The 19,001-nt window shown below is 34.6% G+C and overlaps 3 protein-coding genes across 5 annotated transcripts in view; 2 read left to right on the plus strand and 1 right to left on the minus strand.

The window, feature by feature from the left end:
• The window catches only part of LOC106116278 (coactosin-like protein), a 28,163-nt gene extending 9,303 nt beyond the window's left edge, over positions 1-18,860 (plus strand). Inside the window, exons 1-5 of one of the 3 annotated variants that reach the window (XM_013310040.1) lie at positions 14,705-15,189; positions 15,382-15,464; positions 15,638-15,748; positions 15,952-16,081; positions 18,058-18,860. In XM_013310040.1, the coding sequence (XP_013165494.1) occupies positions 14,842-15,189; positions 15,382-15,464; positions 15,638-15,748; positions 15,952-16,081; positions 18,058-18,174 (789 nt within the window). In that variant the 5' untranslated portion in view covers positions 14,705-14,841 and the 3' untranslated portion in view covers positions 18,175-18,860. Of the gene's footprint in view, positions 1-14,704; positions 15,193-15,381; positions 15,465-15,637; positions 15,749-15,951; positions 16,082-18,057 lie in introns of those variants that run through there. The other 2 variants (XM_013310039.1, XM_013310041.1) reach the window with 2 other exon arrangements.
• LOC106116276 (polyubiquitin-C) lies at positions 10,597-14,404 on the plus strand. Its single transcript, XM_013310037.1, has 2 exons — positions 10,597-10,746; positions 11,543-14,404. Exon 2 carries the CDS (start codon positions 11,557-11,559, stop codon positions 14,299-14,301), a length of 2,745 nt encoding a protein of 914 aa, XP_013165491.1. The 5' UTR covers positions 10,597-10,746; positions 11,543-11,556; the 3' UTR covers positions 14,302-14,404.
• Positions 16,104-18,037, minus strand: Orc5 (origin recognition complex subunit 5). Its single transcript, XM_013310038.1, has one exon. The coding sequence runs from the start codon at positions 17,877-17,879 to the stop codon at positions 16,497-16,499; it is 1,383 nt and encodes a 460-aa protein (XP_013165492.1). The 5' UTR covers positions 17,880-18,037; the 3' UTR covers positions 16,104-16,496.
• Positions 18,861-19,001: the final 141 nt, after the last annotated feature.

The raw sequence follows: 19,001 nt of genomic DNA on the forward strand, positions 1-19,001 counted from the left end.
ATGTTTTTGTTATTTTAATACCGCGTTAATTGATCGAAAATAGAAGTAGACAATATTTAAACTTAAACACGTTTTAAGAATAAAAATCAGGTTTTGCATTACATATTAAATTTGGCAATTGGGATTGGAAAAAGTTGTTAATAAATTATTGAGAACTTGAAGCTTTCCGAGTCAAGGTTGTCCGGTACGAACTCACATTAAGATAAATATTTTTATGTTAAGGACGTGAGTCGTTTGGAAAGACAGATGCAGTTTTTTAAATGTTACGTGTTTATTTAACTGTGGGTTTTCTTTGAAATTAATCATCAGCTCATTATACGTCCCCAACGAGGGGCTCGGAGCCTATCCTAAGTTAAGGCTGATTAGGCCATAATCAACCACGCTGGCCAAGTGCGGGTTGGTTGACTTCACACATATCTTTGAATTTCTTCTCAGATATGTACAGGTTGCATCACGATGTTTTCCTTCACCGTAAGAACGTCGGATAAATGTACATATGTAAATCGGAAATCGAAAAACACATTGGTACTTGGCGGGCTTCGAACCCAGGACCTGCAGATTGCAAGTCAAGTGCTTGACCCGTGAGCCACTGACGCTACTTTTCTTTGAAATAACAGAGTCAATTTCGACGCAAAGTCACTGGCACCAAGTGAGCAATAAAAGTTTCCACAAAATATATACTTATCTATTAATGATGCTAACATCATTGATCGCGATATGTTTCAAGTATTGATTACAGATTAGATAAAATGGATTACGATTTTCCCCGTATACAGTATGTTAGTCAGGCGGTCAGTGAATATGGCGATATCTATACAAACTAAAGGATTACAGTTTGAATCACTGTAAAATAATGTCTACAAATTAAAATGACAACTTTCTAATTTGCAATAACACTTTTTAAGAGGCACACGTACACTTGAAGGAATTGTACGTTTCGCGCCATTTTGGTTTTTGCATTGATTATCACAAATGGCGTTTGTGTCAAACTATTTTAATATATTCCTTAGAAGAGTTAGGCTTTAAAAGTCAATCTGATGTTAATATTATATTTTAAAATGTTTTTCTTTCTTTCCAGGTAAGTAACGAATTCCAGATTAGTCAACACGGAAAAACTCTAAATGTGACGTAAAGAGCGAGCAGTAAAAGGTGAACATAGTTTTTTAATGTACAAAAAAAGGTCGAATTAATAGGTGTTTAAAGTAACAAAAATTGTTAAAAATATGGTGTTTTAGTAAATCTTTTTAGTTATAATAAAAAATAAATAGATCGTTAAAAACGTTGTTTTGTACGCAGAAAAAAAATAATTTAAGCCAACATTTAGTTTTTTTTAATATACTATTACGTTACCGCGACAGAGCTGCCTTTAATTCTCTTTAGTTCTCTTGCAACATTTTCATAAACTTTTATTTTATTTTTAGTTAATTTTATTTATACAGACATCTTGCTAATATTATAATTGCGAATCTTTAGATGGATGAATGTTTGTTAAGAACTCCAAAATGGCTGCATAGATCCCACTTAAATTTAGTATATATGTAAAACATAGTCTGGAAGAACCCATTGGCTACTAATTAAGTTTAATACCACGCAGACGGAGTCGCAAGCGACAGCTAGTCTGAAATATAACTTATCAAAATTAAGAACACACTCAAAGCGGGTATTTTAGTTCATTGCGCTATAAGACATGTAATGGATTAATGTTTTATGACAGTTTACTGCAAATTAATGACTCGCTACTGATTACAAAATAAGATTTACGGCTACTTTATAACGGAGTATCCGTTAGTAATGCAAAGTCACTATAGTTCCGTTCGATTTTATCATATAATCAATGATTTGTGAAATATCACTCATTTTTGTATGGAGAAAACGCACGTTTTCAGTGTTGCCAGATGCGGTAAAAAAAACCCTAAAATCATGTCAACTAGTCCGAATAGTCCTTGCATGGTCAGTTGAAATGGTCTTTAATTATTCTAATTAAAAGTTTATTTTTACATCACGCGCTTTTGACTTGTAGAGGTAAGCCGCTCAGAGCGGTTATGAGCCACCAAGAGTCACAAATATATTTGAAAAGCGTAATTAAAATGGTGATATTTAGTGTCTTGGCTATAGTCCAACAAAGAAAGTAAGCAAACGTAAAACTTTGAATACGTTAGATGATCCAATTAAAATGTTGCGAGCACTTTTGTGTTTTTACACAATCTTGTTTTGGGAATTAGTAAACATGTACTAATTGCTATAATAGGATTATAATAGTATAAACACAAGTTATACAAAGAGATGAAATAGAAATCATAATAAATATCTCTTATATTATAGGTTAATACTTTTACGTTTAAAAGTGGAACAATTGAATTAAGAATTTATTTTTTTTAATAATTAGCGTCACAGATTTCGGTCAAATTACCACAGATAATACGATGCTAATATTATGCTCCCAAAATATTAGGCAAAATCCCGTACCCTGGTAACACTACAAGGTCAATACACGTTTATAAATTTAAACGTATGACGCATTCTCCGAGTTGAACGCCTTTCGCCTTTTCCCGCAATAAGGGGGGAAAGATGTTTCTTAATACTTAAATTATAGATAATTTATTAACTATATTGAATTAAATATCAAATCTACGAAATAACTTTAAAAGTGTGAACATTGATAATTTCACTTGCTGCATTTCAGCATCTCCGTGCAGTTATCGTACTCGTCTGATTCGTATCGTTCATGTCACTTGTCACTTCCCTCACCTAACCCTCGCCTCATGTCACCTTTCAAGTAATCCATCCATCTCTTCTTTGCCCTACTCTTACCTCTGTACTTGAAGCAATCTACAATAATATTATAAAGAGGAAAGACTTGATTGTTTATTTGCATTAAATAGGTTTTGAAACTGAACCAATTTGAAAAATTCTTTCACTGATGTGAAGCTACACTATCGCCAAGTGACATAGGCTATTTATTACTCGATTTTTAAACACGGACGTAGTCGCGGGCAACTGGTATGTTATATAATTGATTTAATCAAGTTTATAATAAAAATAGCTATCACCAACCACTGGAACCATGACAATACATCCAAACTTTTAATGGCAGCATTAATTCATATTATTTAGAAAAAATCATAAGATTATTGTTATATTTTTTTCTTTGATAAATTAGTTTTTTCGCTCCGTATATTAATAAAAGCACACCCGTTTGGTACATTCCAATTTACAATAAAGATAAACATTAAACAGGATACGAATGTGCATTAACCCGAATTGCCCGCAATGTGACTAAACTAACGCCATGATTCCTGAACGTGTCATTATTTAATGCCAGCTCAAGCGAGACGATTCAATTAAATTAGAATGTATGTTTCCTCCTGCTTTCTTGGTCATCCATCTTGCTTATTATAAGGAATTTTATATGATTAGAAATAAAGACAATATATCAACAGTTAAAAATAATGTTATTTACCGCTAATAAAATATAACTCTAACGAAATGTTCACTATTAATTTCTGAAGAATTATCACGAATATTGTAAAAATTTGTATGAGTTTCATCGTTGCTTTTCACTCCCGGTACAAATCTAATACAAATTTTATCGATGACGTTAAATTTCTAGCTTTTCGTGCTAGGCTCTCTAAATAGTTGTACCGCAAATTCCGTTTGTCATAAAAGCCATGACTACGCACGCCATAATACCGGTAAAGCACAGCTGTTATTGTATTTCGCGCCATTTTGACGTTTGCCAAATGACTTCGAACATTGTGGCTTTAAATAAGCAGAACTAGCTCCATTACAACTTTTCCACTATCTAACCTACTTAAATTACTTAAAATAATGTAAGACCTAACCAGGCCATTAAAACTGGTGATAATACAACACGGTGCTACAATCAATTAAGCGTATTCCTCATTATTTTTGCACTGTTCACATTATTAATAAGGAAACACTCAATTAATAGCTTAATTAAGATGACGAATTCGTTAAATTTAATTAGACTATCAAAAAGTAACGAACGAATGCTTAAAGCTCATAAACAAGCTAAAAAGACAATTGTAAATCAAAATATGCGCTTTCACAAAAAAAATATTGATTTTTCAAATAACTAACGAATCGTTACTTTTTACAATCTTATAACTATAAATAACGCCATCTATCCGAAGAAAATTCTCTGAATGGTTTCTTTAAAACATTTCAATATTTCACTAAAAGATGTCACTACTTGGAGCAATTTTTGAAATCAAATGAAAGATAATTACAATAAGATTGTTTTGTTTACCATCCTTAAAAAATTCTAGTCTATATCTGATACACTTAAACGCATTTTTAGCCGACTTCATTTATACCAATAAACGGTAGCAAGGGAAATAAATTTAAAAGCACAAGTAATAAACGTCCATTTTAATTTTTTAATTTATAAATATAAATACCGTTGCCACGGTCCAATTTGTAACAATAGCGTATTAATTTGTTTTCACTGAAAAGAAAGTGATGCAAGAAAGAGAATTCAGAGTCTTTCACGGTTCTCGAGCACAAGCGGTTCGTGATTGTTTTTTAATCTGTGATTTCTTGACGAATTTTTCACTCTAGACATCTTTGAAACTAATTTCACTAGAAATATTTGTATGCGTATACCAAGATTGCTTCATTTTTTCTAAAATAACATTACTAATAAGCCGTTAATACCTTTTATAAGAGCCATATTGTTTCACAAAATGCCGCTGTTTGATTCGCCAATCAATTTCAGACAACTGCAATATCACTAACGACATCTAGTATACAAATACGCATAAGAATGTTTGTGAATAACAATTTTGAAATAACGCCATCTAGTGTCAATCTATTGTACTACGATATAAACTCGTTGTTTTTATCTAGCAGCTAATTATCAAGTAGCGAAAACGAAAAGGTCGATTATTCTACGTAACAAATAATTAACCTACATTTCCCATGTTTTACCGATAACCTTCTTTGTTTAGTAGAATTTAGTTTCACTAAACAGTTATAACAAAATTCATTTCTCAGTCACGTTATACTATAATTGAAAGGCATGATTAAACATTTAACACGGTTTGGAGATTATATTAAAATATCCTTAATTAGCTCATTGTGTTAAATAGTTATATTAATACTTTTTTCTAATATTAGGTAGGTATTTGTTTTTGTACCGCAATAAAAAGGCAAGAGAAAACATGACTTGTTAAAACGTAAACCATTGTGTGACGTAAATCAATAGTTTTGCGATAAATTTTATTTTTTATATTCTGTTATTTACACAATAATATTTCTAGTAAATATTTTCTCGAAAGATGTAATAAATACGAAGACAAACTTATATGGATTCGCCATTGCTATAATTCTGTTTTAATAACGTTACTAGACTGAGTCGGAATAAATAACTATTTTTAGTCTGTACCACGCATGAAGTTTAATTCAAGGAAGAGTTTACGAGGCCAGTGGTATAATTAATACGTCTTTATCTAGATTTACAAATACGTTCTTTATATGTATTTTTTATACTTATTGGTAAAAAATAGCAAAGAATATATGCATTATTTTATAATATCATATCAAATTTACTTAATCATCGTTATTTAAAATAAGTATTAATGACTTGTATTTTGGATTAAATGGCATATAAACTTTTCCAGTAGTTTTTAAATTTAAGAAGTAATTCATATGAGAATACTGCCCCACTTTAGTCGATAAGTCTGTCATGCGAAGAAGTTTTTTTTTAGGTCTATTATCTCCCATATTTCAATGAATTGTGTAATAATCGAATATGATATTACACGTTATTTCATAGTAATCTTACTAATATTATAAATGTGAATGCTTAGATGGATGTTTGTTGGAATATATCTCCAGAACTGCTGCATGTATGTCACTGAAATTTTGCATATATGATAGAACATAGTCTGGCAGAACACATAGGATAATAATTATGTTATTTTTAATTCCCAGCAGACGGAATCGCAAGCGAAAGTTATAAAATAAAATAAAATAAAATAAAATAAAATAAAATAAAATAAAATAAAATAAAATAAAATAAAATAAAATAAAATAAAATAAGCCTTTATTGCTGTTCTAAATAATACAATAATTTTGGAATTTACAATGAAAATGCAAGATCAGAATGATAGATTAGAAAACAAAAGTTATACAATATTAATCACTAATCATAAAATCACATCTAACCGTCCTGCAGTTCTCTTGCAATGTAATCTACTCATCGGCAAGCGGATGCTCCCGACCTCGCAAAACAGCTTGTCTTTCGACAAAGGCCTCCTCTAATGTTCTCCACTTCTCTCTATCTTTTGCTATGCGGGTCCACTCTGGGCCTGCAACTTTTTTAAAATCATCCTCCCATCTTTTATATTGTCTTCCCCTGTTTCTTTTACTTTCCCGTGGGTACCACTCAGTAATATCTTTAGTCCATTTTTCCTTTTTTTCTCGAAGCATATGACCTGTCCATCTCCACTTTAATTTCCTAGTAGTTGCGAGAGTGTTTTTAAATTTAGTTTTCTTCCTTATTTCTTTTAATGGCATTTTATCTTTTCTTCTTGCTCCCACTACGCTTCGTTCTATTCTATTCTGGCAAATTATTAGTTTATTTTGTAGTTGTTCTGTCAATGCCCATGTTTGGCAGCCATAAGTCAAACAGGGTAGTATACATACATTAAATACTTTTCTTTTTTCCTTAATAGGCATATCTTTGTTTTTCATGATTTCACTGAGCGACCAGAATTTCTTCCAAGTGTTAGCAACCCTTCTCTCTATTTCCTTTTGCATTAAATTTTCAACTGAAATTAGTTGTCCTAAATATACGTATTCTTTGACTTTTTTTATTTCTTGATTATTAATTTTGATTACAAAGTTTTTCGTCGTTGTAGTGTATGCGTAAACGTAGTGTTGTTTGTCTCGAGCGTACACGCCATAAGTACATGCCGGAGAGAGGGGACGTCAGTCGATGTCAGACCTTTGAGCCGGCAACACGTGTCGGTACGTGAACGAGCCAAATATAGCACAACGAATGCTACAGTCGTGTTACTCATTACTTTAGTTTTTGAGATATTCATTGTAAGGCCTGCTAATGCGCTTTGATCTGATAATTGTTGTAGCATTTTTTGTAGGGTATTGGGGCATTCGGAAAACAAAATTAGATCATCTGCAAAGCGAAGATGATTAAGATTCTCTCCATTTATATTAAGGCCGTATGAAGACCATTCTAAGTTTCTGAATATCATTTCTAATACTGCTGAGAACAGTTTAGGGGATATAGGGTCCCCCTGCCGAACTCCTCTTCCGATCGGAAATTCTTCGCCTAGGGACTCCATTCGTACTCGTGCCGTGCTCTTAGCGTATATGTTTTTAATTATTCTTATGTATTTCGCCTGAACGCCTTGACGACCTAGTGCTTCCCATATATATTTGTGTTCTAATGTATCGAATGCTTTGTTGAAATCGACAAAACCTAAGTAGTAGACTTTGTTATATTCTCTGTATTTTTGAAGAATCTGTCTTAACACATGGATGTGGTCTATGGTAGAGAATTTGCTGCGGAAGCCGGCTTGTTGTTTTGGTTGATTGTCATCAAGTACTGCAACAATTCGTGAAAGTAATATTTTGGAAAAGATTTTATAAATATTGGTCATTAAACTTATTGGTCTGTAATTCGCGATATCCCCTTTACTACCTTTTTTATGTATTAGTACTATTACTGATTTAGTCCAATCATCAGGCACAGTCTCTAGATTTAGAATTTCATTAAAAATTTCAGTTAATCTTCCGGCGGTTGCTGATATTGTTGCTTTCAAAATTTCATTAGTAATTTGGTCCGATCCCGGTGCTTTGTCAAGTTTTTGAGATTGAATAGCTCTTATAGTTTCTTCCTTCATTATTTTTGGTGTTGGTTCGTCATCTTCCGCTGTTATGTTTAGTTCTGTTGTTATTAAAACGGGGTTTCGAGTCTTATACAAATTCTTGTAGTAATCAGTGGCGACTTTTAATATTTCTAATCTCTTAGTGGTATATGTTCCGTTATTAGTGTTTGCACTCGCCATCCATTCTTTCTTGTTGTCTAATTCCTTATATCCCTTCCTTACACCTCCTGTTCTTATTATGTGTTGTTTCAAAGTATTTGTTCTTTTTATTTTCCTATCCTTTCTGAGCTGTGCACTAATCTTTTTACTTAACTCTGATATCTGTTTGCGTACTTCACCCTTCTTTCCACTTTTTAAGCGAAAGTTAATTTAATGTAAATCACAATTTTAAACAACAAAATAACCATCAGACATCAGGTGATCATGCCGTTGGTCTCGGGAACAAACGATTAGTCATCGTTTACAAAGAAACTACGTTTGTTGTGTAAAATTGAACAGAAAAAAGTGTTGTTTTCGTACGAGAAACATATTATTTTCCTATCTCTGAGAAATGTTACTGTGCATATTGGAACTGCGCGTTACCTACGAAATAACGATCCATTGTGAACTCGTATAAATAAATAACGTGTCATATTGAAACGATATAAGAATATTTCATTTTGTTGAGTTTATATCTTCACATATAATATTATTCCATACATCTCTATCAGCTGTCATATTTGAATTCACTCTTTCACACAATCCATACATACATATATCAGTCTTCCTCTACTTTTGTAGCCATCCATATTCAATCTCTTCTCTTGTTAGGTTTAATTACAGCTAGCGGTCGTCCGCGACTTCGTCCGTGTGGAAAAAAATACTTAGTAGCCTATGTGTTCTTACAGACTATGTTCTACATATATGTCATCGAGGTCTGTTGACCTTTTCTGATGATATCGTCTACCATACATCGATCCAAACATTTACATTTATAATATTAATATTTTTATAAACGTATTGCAGGATTCAAGTGTTCTTATCGTAGACGGGTAGCTATAAAGTACCTATATTTTATCTGCTTTTAAACTTTCTAGATATAAATACAAATATCTTTAATGTTTTTCATTTGCCAGCAAACTGATCGCCCGATAATTTGTGTCTAAATCATAACAAATATGCAAAAAATTTATATTTTTGTTTTCCTACTAATTTTATTTATCAATTCACGTCTATGTTTATCTGTTAAGATGACCATTAAATCTAATATACATAGATAAATAAGTCTTTATCATGCAAATTACTTTAAAATAACAACTTTTAATAAGTTTTTATATTTTATTTCACCTTTATAAGACAGATGGCATAAACTAATAGCAGGAATCTAAGCCATAAAATCTCACAAAAAAAAAACAAGAAAACAAAGTCCTTTGTCTCTGAATGAACCCGTTTCGCTACAGAATTCATTTTTAGAAATAATGTCTATGACCTCCATAATACCGGGAAGGTGAATGTTCCGTCTTCGCACATGCAAAAACATTTCCAATGTATTTATCTTTTAATAGATTTTGCTGCGACTCTGTCTGCGCGAAATTAAAAAACCTTATTGTCTTTGTTTAGATACTATTTTACATCTATAAAATTTCATCCAAATTTATGCAGCCGTTCTGGAGGAACCTTCTAACAAACATCCATCTAAACTTTCGCATTTATAATAATAAGATGCATAGTAATAAGACTGTCGCTGTCGTATTATACAAAGCAAATCAATTATCTCACAGGTTCTAGAAAATAGCTTCCTAAACTCAATAGTGTTAACTATACATAGAAAATTGGGTTAAAAACAAATTTCTATTTAAACCTAACTATAACCTATTTTACGGAGAAGTAAAATCTATGACTCATCCATATTAAAATCCTATATGATGCAATAAGTAAATTGTTATGATGAAATTATTAATAAATCGAACTTTATGTGCTATTTTTCTGAATTAAACGGTAAAATTATTTGACCTCATTGGACTAATTGGATGGACTAAATTTGCTGTTATTTTAACCGAAAAATTGTCGTAGGTACCGTTAAGTACCTAAATATCGTTAGAATTCTTGAATTTCGAAATTTACCAATAACTTAAAAAAATCTATTTTAGCTAATTGTTTGTATTTTCATGTATGTATTTGAACAAAGATACTGGTATTACAAGTGTGTTTTATTTATCTCGATATACTGTATGCAGATGTTAGTAAAAAGGTTTTATTGATTTACGTTACGTAAAACTTGGACTTACATCGTTTCTTATATGTCTACTTTAAATATAAACATGTAACATGTATATAATATGATTAATATGTTCTAATTGTATCACCTAATTAGATTACTACTTAAATAGGCATAATAATTTAGAAGTTATTCTTTATACGCTAATATAATTTAATAAAACTGAATCTGCAATTAATGAATTACATTTGAATAAACGTTATCTTTAATCTTACGTGATTTATTACATTAAAAAAACAATATAAAAATGTTATATTTTGTTTTCGTTTCATGAACACTGTAGTTATGTACTTCCACAGTGCGTCACAAAGGAGAACTTCGTGTTCGATCTAGAACGTTCCAATCTTACTGTCTCGCTCATTTTGCTTGTGATCGAGCGAGAGAGGTTAGAGATCATCGGCTTCGGTCGGGGTTCGTCGTGTCGGACAACGTATTGATCGACGCATTTTTGTGCTGTATAAAAACGTTCGCCCTCCTCCCGCACTTGCATTTACGAGAGAATTGAAAAAGGAACAAGACGTGTGACAGACATCGTGTGTGATCATTGTATAATTTTTAAAAAGTTGCTGATTATTATTTAGAAATTTTAGTTATTGGATAAATTCTAGTGAAAAGGTAAGTCCTGATGTATTTTACTAGTATTGAAGTAATTTGGGTTACATTTTGTTATTGCGCATTTAGATTCATCGTGCGCCATCTTGTTTGACGTGGTTCAAGGTATTGATTACTTTTTTCTGATGAAACAAGCCTTTGTTTCAGAGTAAATTTCGAAATGTAAAAGCAAATATCGTACTATAATCTAATAAAATCCAATGTTAGTCACTCTTAATTTCTTTATATCTCATTTCTTTGTCTTGAATCATAATTTTTTCTGGTAAAGTATTAGTAATTGAATTCAAATTCTTCATATTTTGAATTCAAGGTATGTAATTGATTAGGTAATCACGGATATTAATTTAATAATTTCTAGGATTTGCCAGATTTTTACGATATACGACATATGAACCTCACTTGATCCGCCATCTTTCTTTTGTTCGTTTTGTATTATTGAAAGTCATTGTTTGCATTTTACACAGCAGTATTTAGATTATAACGTTTGATATAGGTAAAGAAAATATTTTAACATAAATTCGATCTGGTAGAAATGATTCTACAACTTTCAAATATGAGAAAAAAGAATTTTTCAATGATGCAATTGTAACCCAAATTACTTCCATTTCTTCCTGTTATTCATTTTGATTGTTTAATATTTATTTATATTTCGTTGATAGTCATCCAATATTAGCTAAACAATAGCTTTGCTTATAACTTCAATAATTATAAAGAACTATTCATCCATTGTTCTTTGTTCTATTATAGTAAACAAATTTTATAAGTCAAAATATTAAATGTATTCATCAATTGTTTACAGATTACAATTACAAGATGCAGATTTTTGTGAAGACCTTGACGGGCAAGACCATCACCTTGGAGGTGGAGCCTTCGGACACAATTGAAAATGTTAAGGCCAAGATTCAAGACAAAGAGGGCATCCCCCCAGACCAGCAGAGATTGATCTTTGCCGGCAAACAGCTGGAAGATGGACGCACATTGTCTGACTACAACATCCAGAAGGAATCCACACTTCACTTGGTACTCCGTCTGCGTGGTGGTATGCAGATCTTTGTCAAGACCTTGACTGGCAAAACCATCACATTAGAAGTGGAACCCTCTGACACAATTGAAAATGTCAAAGCAAAAATCCAAGACAAGGAAGGCATCCCCCCAGACCAGCAGAGATTGATCTTTGCCGGCAAACAGCTGGAAGACGGGCGAACATTGTCTGACTACAACATCCAGAAGGAATCCACACTTCACTTGGTACTCCGTCTGCGTGGTGGTATGCAGATCTTTGTCAAGACCTTGACTGGCAAAACCATCACATTAGAAGTGGAACCCTCTGACACAATTGAAAATGTCAAAGCAAAAATCCAAGACAAGGAAGGCATCCCCCCAGACCAGCAGAGATTGATCTTTGCCGGCAAGCAGCTGGAAGACGGACGAACATTGTCTGACTACAACATCCAGAAGGAATCCACACTTCACTTGGTACTCCGTCTGCGTGGTGGTATGCAGATTTTTGTGAAGACCTTGACAGGCAAAACCATCACATTAGAGGTTGAACCCTCGGACACAATTGAAAATGTAAAAGCCAAAATTCAAGACAAGGAAGGCATTCCCCCAGATCAGCAACGTCTTATCTTTGCGGGTAAGCAGCTCGAAGATGGTCGCACACTTTCGGACTACAATATCCAAAAGGAATCGACACTACACTTGGTGCTTCGTTTGAGAGGAGGCATGCAAATTTTTGTTAAGACCTTGACTGGCAAGACCATCACATTGGAGGTTGAACCTTCAGATACCATTGAGAATGTTAAAGCCAAGATCCAAGATAAGGAAGGTATCCCCCCAGACCAGCAACGTCTCATCTTTGCCGGTAAACAGTTGGAGGATGGACGTACACTCTCTGATTACAACATTCAGAAGGAATCCACACTCCACTTGGTATTGCGTCTGCGAGGTGGAATGCAGATCTTTGTGAAGACCTTAACAGGAAAGACCATCACCCTCGAGGTGGAACCCTCTGACACCATCGAGAATGTTAAAGCCAAGATCCAAGACAAGGAAGGTATCCCCCCAGACCAGCAACGTCTCATCTTCGCCGGCAAACAGCTAGAAGATGGTCGTACACTCTCCGATTACAACATTCAGAAGGAATCCACACTCCACTTGGTACTACGTTTGCGAGGTGGTATGCAGATCTTTGTCAAGACCTTGACTGGCAAAACCATTACCTTAGAAGTCGAACCTTCTGACACCATCGAGAATGTTAAGGCCAAGATCCAAGACAAGGAAGGTATCCCCCCAGACCAGCAGAGATTGATCTTCGCCGGCAAACAGCTAGAGGATGGACGTACACTCTCTGACTACAACATCCAAAAAGAGTCCACCCTCCACTTGGTACTGCGTCTCCGTGGTGGTATGCAGATCTTTGTTAAGACCTTAACGGGAAAGACCATCACTCTCGAAGTGGAACCCTCCGACACCATCGAGAATGTTAAAGCCAAGATCCAAGACAAGGAAGGTATCCCCCCAGACCAGCAACGTCTCATCTTCGCCGGCAAACAGCTAGAAGATGGTCGTACACTCTCCGATTATAATATCCAAAAAGAGTCCACCCTCCACTTGGTGTTACGTCTGCGAGGTGGTATGCAGATCTTTGTGAAGACCTTGACTGGCAAGACCATCACCCTTGAGGTGGAACCCTCAGACACCATTGAGAATGTTAAAGCCAAAATTCAAGACAAGGAAGGTATCCCTCCAGACCAGCAACGTCTCATCTTCGCCGGCAAACAGCTAGAAGATGGTCGTACACTCTCCGATTACAACATTCAGAAGGAATCCACACTCCACTTGGTACTACGTCTGCGAGGTGGTATGCAGATCTTTGTCAAGACCTTGACTGGCAAAACCATTACCTTAGAAGTCGAACCTTCTGACACCATCGAGAATGTTAAGGCCAAGATCCAAGATAAGGAAGGCATCCCCCCAGACCAGCAGAGATTGATCTTCGCCGGCAAACAGCTAGAGGATGGACGTACACTCTCTGACTACAACATCCAAAAAGAGTCCACCCTCCACTTGGTACTGCGTCTCCGTGGTGGTATGCAGATCTTCGTTAAGACCTTAACGGGAAAGACCATCACTCTCGAAGTGGAACCCTCCGACACCATCGAGAATGTTAAAGCCAAGATCCAAGACAAGGAAGGTATCCCCCCAGACCAGCAACGTCTCATCTTCGCCGGCAAACAGTTGGAGGATGGCCGTACACTCTCGGACTACAACATCCAAAAGGAGTCCACACTTCACTTGGTACTTCGCCTCCGTGGTGGTATGCAGATCTTCGTCAAGACCTTGACAGGCAAGACCATCACCTTGGAGGTGGAGCCTTCGGACACCATCGAGAATGTTAAAGCCAAAATCCAAGACAAGGAAGGTATCCCCCCAGACCAGCAACGTCTTATCTTCGCCGGCAAACAGTTGGAGGATGGCCGTACACTCTCGGACTACAACATCCAGAAGGAGTCTACTCTGCACTTGGTGCTCCGTCTTCGCGGCGGCGTGTTGTAATGACTTCCATCAGTCCACTCTCCACTTCACGGGGAGGCGACTGTTCAGCTTATTTGCATTCCTTTCATGTAGAGTAGAAAACAAATAAACTGCTTTGGATCTCAACAACAAACAAATGTTTTATTGATTTGTCTTTTATGGTTCTCACTCCCAAAACAAATATAAACATTATTTTTTTAAATAGGCTCAAGGCTAACGTTTTAGGCACAAAAGAGGCGTCACGTCACGCCTTACAATGCTAAAAGGGTAGGCAAAGTTTTATACCGTTAAAGCTCTTAAATATTAAATGTCATGGTGCAAGTAAAAAGATTCACTTAAAACATTTTTCATTACTCTGTAGACATACAACCTACGCCTTGACGACCTCATCCATCAAAATCTGGCAAGATTTTGACACTATAATATAAAAAAAAGTAATAAACGTCAAAATCAACAATGAAATAAAATAGATTGTGTCTTAAAACCTCTGAATTCTAAAGTATTCTTTGAATCATGTACAAAGTTTAATTTATTCTAAGATTTCCGTGAAATATAACAAATATGAGTACGAATGGCCAGTCTGACCATGTGGAGGGTAATTTTCAAACACTCAAAGATCATATCGCAAAATTATCCAATAACCAAAACAATATTTTAACAAAATTCGAAGTTCTCAATCAAAATATGGAGGAGTTACGTAGTATCGTATCTCAATTTTCCGAGAAAATTAGCTCACTGGAGGAGAAATCTACAGATAAAAGGAATATCAAAAGCGATGTTTGTCTTCTGAAGAAACGTATAGACGAATTATACGCTATCGTAAAGGAGGGAAAGGAAGACATTTCTTGTCCCAGTGATGACGTACAGGATGTCGAGTCTTGTCATTCTGAGGTTTCTTCCTCCTCAAAGGTAGTTTGTACTATGTTTCATATCACTGTCACATTGATGAGAAAGTAAGACAAATTTCAAAAGATCTTCCAGTAGAATTCTGAAATCAATAATCCTGACCTGATGTACTTTTAGAACATTGCCGAAAGTTTTTGGATTATGAATTATTGATTAATATCAATGGAATATTAAGTCTTTTCTCCTGCCCACCAGGTCGCCATGACAACCGGCCTCGACCGGGACACGATACGCGCAGCCTACGAAGACGTGCGCTCCGATGGCACGCCCACTGAGTGGTGAGTTGAATTAAACCCCTATTCCACTACAAGACTAGCAGCTACTGACTAGTTCCTATTTGTATGTAAGTCGGGAGAAAACGAAACCGTTAAATACGTGCGTCGCAGGAAAATATTCACGCGACTAGTAGTGCCAGGGGAAAAGGGGATCTAATTTTAGTGTTTGTTGCTAGGGCGGTGTTCAAGTTCGAAGGCTCCAGAATCGTGTGCTCTGCTCGCGGCAGTGACTTCACCGAGTTCCGCAAACAATTCGCTGACGATGAACGCGCCTTCGGATACCTCAGGTAACAAAAGGGCATGAAAGTCGGACCCTTGTGTCCTGTCCTCAAGTCATAGTAGGTATGACCTGGGAGGGGGAGATGTCAAGAGTTGAGGTAGTTAGAAATAATTAATTAAGTATATTCTATTATTTGGCGTACATCTCGCATACAGAATTTTCTCGCCTTTTCAACTGTAATTTAAAATGAGGGTACTACGATTCGTTTAGGTTGCAAATGGGCGACGAGATGTCGAAGCGGCGTAAGTTCATGTTCGTGGCGTGGGTGGGGCCCAACGTGTCGGTCATCAACCGCGCCAAGATGTCCACCGACAAGGCTATCGTCAAAGACATCATATCTGTGAGTATACACGTAGCTCTACACTTAAGCCCTTAAAGTCTAATGTCCGGTTCACATAATTCCAGTCCAGCGATTGAAATCGGTGCTGGATTAAAATTGGAATAATGTATAACTTAACACAATATATTTCAGTGAAGTTTTTTACATTATTTCCTTTACAATCCAGTTTTTCAACCACTGGACTGGAATAATGTTAACTGGATATAGTGCCCATTTGACTATTGTGATCCATATCTTAAGTAATAGTATATAGGAAGTATGTAAAAATTAAAGCCATCATTTTTTTCTATGTTTATTAAGAAAATATACAATAAACATGATAAAGGTATATTCTAAAAATGTACAGGCTGCTTGATTTTGAATAAACTGTAGATTAATTTTTATTTTCCTCTCATAGTTTTAATGCTTAGTTAATTTATATAAAGTCATATAAATATTTGCTAACATTAAAATCGACAGTTTGCGCGACAGCACTTATAAAATCGTATCCCACAATGCATTTGTACTTTGCTGTGTCTAAATCTATCTCCTTACTTCCTGCAATTAATTTTAACTCTACAAGTGTTGCTATTTGAGCTAATAAGTTACTCGTTAGACCAATCTTCTCTTCTAGAATAGCATAGAATATTGCCAACAGTCTGTCCAGTGTGAAAACTTTAGGGCCAAGTTGAGTAGTCAGTTTCTCAGTTACTTTTGCTTTGGCTTTAACCTGTTGTAATCTTTTTCGTTGTTTCCCATGATTCTTCATGAATAAACGCTTGTCTTCTTTTGGAGGGTTATAGCTAGCTAGATATGCAGCTATTAGAAGAAATTTAGCATAATAAGGCAGTTCGAAACTTTGTGCAAATGTTTTTGTAGACATCAGTTCCTCTTTTAATGAATTTTCAAAGTTGTAAAGTTTATGTAGCTCAGTTTTGTTTTCTTTACTAGGTGATACAGGTTTTCCTTCACTGATTCTAAGATATAAGTGCGCTAAACTGGATTTTAGTACAGGAGTTATGTGACGCCAAAGTCTATCCACATCACTTGCTTTGATTTCTTCTCTAATTATTGGTTCGCAGTATTTGATGAAATTTATTTGTGCCATGTGCTGCAGTTCTATTAAATCTCTACAAGGTCTGTAGAATACAGTTAGAAATGCATTTAAAAAGTTAGCAAATAATTGTTTCTCAGCGAGTTCATTTGATATGTCCTCTTCTATTTTATGTTGACTTAACATTTGATCTATAAATGTTTTATGATTTAAAATAATAATCTTAAATAATTCATCTCTTGTGTAATTAGGAAAGAATATCTGAATCGGCTCTAGAGCGCCTATTTTAAAGTAAAAGTTGTCGTAAGCTAAATGCGTTACGAAAACGGTACAAATATTTAGGTTACAAAATTCGCGCAGACGTAAAAATGTACACATTAATGTCTGATCCATTGTCCTCAGTCTTTCAGCTCGATCGAAAATGATAATGATAGGTTCATAAGTTATTTTATCGTCACCAAACTTGTTCATGTAATTCGTAAGGTCAGACAATGTCTCACATTTTGTTTCGACATCGTCGTCTTGTAGGCCAGCAAGTATTGTCTCGAAGATGATTTTAGGTGAATAACATTCAATACAATCGATGGTTATGTGTTTATAACGCAAATAATCCAGTACATTGGTCAAACATAAAGTTTTACCGGTCGCCATACTTCCGCTGATAAATATAGAATATGGTAACGGTTCATCATATTCTCCGAACAAATCTAATAAAGTATTTAGTTGTTTTTCTCTACACGGCACTTTGTTTAGTAATTCTTTCATTTTATATTATTTACTTTCATCAAATTCAAATTGTTTACTTTTGAAAACGTTTAATTTGCGTGACAGATGACAGTTGTCAACTGTCAACCATTTAATCGTTAACTAAAACGTTTCGTTTTGTGCATTATTTTCTTGATATAAATAAAATTGTTTTATTATTTCTCGTGTTTCTTTTCAGAATTTCGCAGTGGAGTTGCAGTTGGAGAGCCAAGCTGAAATAGACATCGATCAATTCAAGGACGCGCTGAACAGAGCGGGCGGCGCAAACTACGGCACCGGAGTCAGGGATTTATGAATTGCACAATCGAACATCGTCTGCGCCTTACCATTTGCAATAAAACGATTTTAGACAATACAATTTCTTATTCATTTCTGAAGATCGTATGTTTTATAGTCGACTACGATGTTTTCAATCAACTGATTTGTTATAAAGTCATGAAATAGCGTGTGTATTATGTAAAAATTGTAGCCTCTTTTCCAGATTTATTAGTGTTGCTAAAATAATTTTGTACTACATATCGGGCGATAGCGCCATCTGCCAGCGTAGAGCAATAAGTAATTTGTACGCGCTTTGTTTTTAAGCATTTTTATCTAAGTAGTGCTTTTTATATCATTAATATTTCAGTCATAATAGTTAATATAATTCGAAAGTAATACCTTTTTACTATGAAGGTTAATTTATTTTTTTAACATTGTAAGGTCGAACAGAATTTATTTATGGATTAATTTTATTACTAAAATTACGTGTTAAGGCGCTATATATCTTTGTTACGAGGTTTTTGCCAAAAAGTTGTAATGTTGCCATGTATAAGGCGAGCTAGGTGCATTTATTTTTTTGTCTACTCAGATTTTGATGACCAAGTCGAAATTTTACATTGTATTGTATACAAAAAAAAAGTTTGGATTTTATCTGCTTTTATATACATTGAATTGTTCAATATTATTGGTGAACCGACCCATAAACTCAAATAACCAAATTTATTTGTTTTTTTATTTCAATCTCCCACAAAATTCCCACAGATTAAAGTTAAAAAAGCTGAATCAAATTAAAAAGGTTTTTTTGGAATTCTTAGGAAAAAAACCACAAATTACTCAACATGTCATTTAATCAAGAAATAGCAA

The sequence above is a fragment of the Papilio xuthus genome, unplaced genomic scaffold (genome assembly GCF_000836235.2).
Source record: "Papilio xuthus unplaced genomic scaffold, Pxut_1.1 DF827756.1, whole genome shotgun sequence".
NCBI lineage: Eukaryota > Metazoa > Arthropoda > Insecta > Lepidoptera > Papilionidae > Papilio > Papilio xuthus.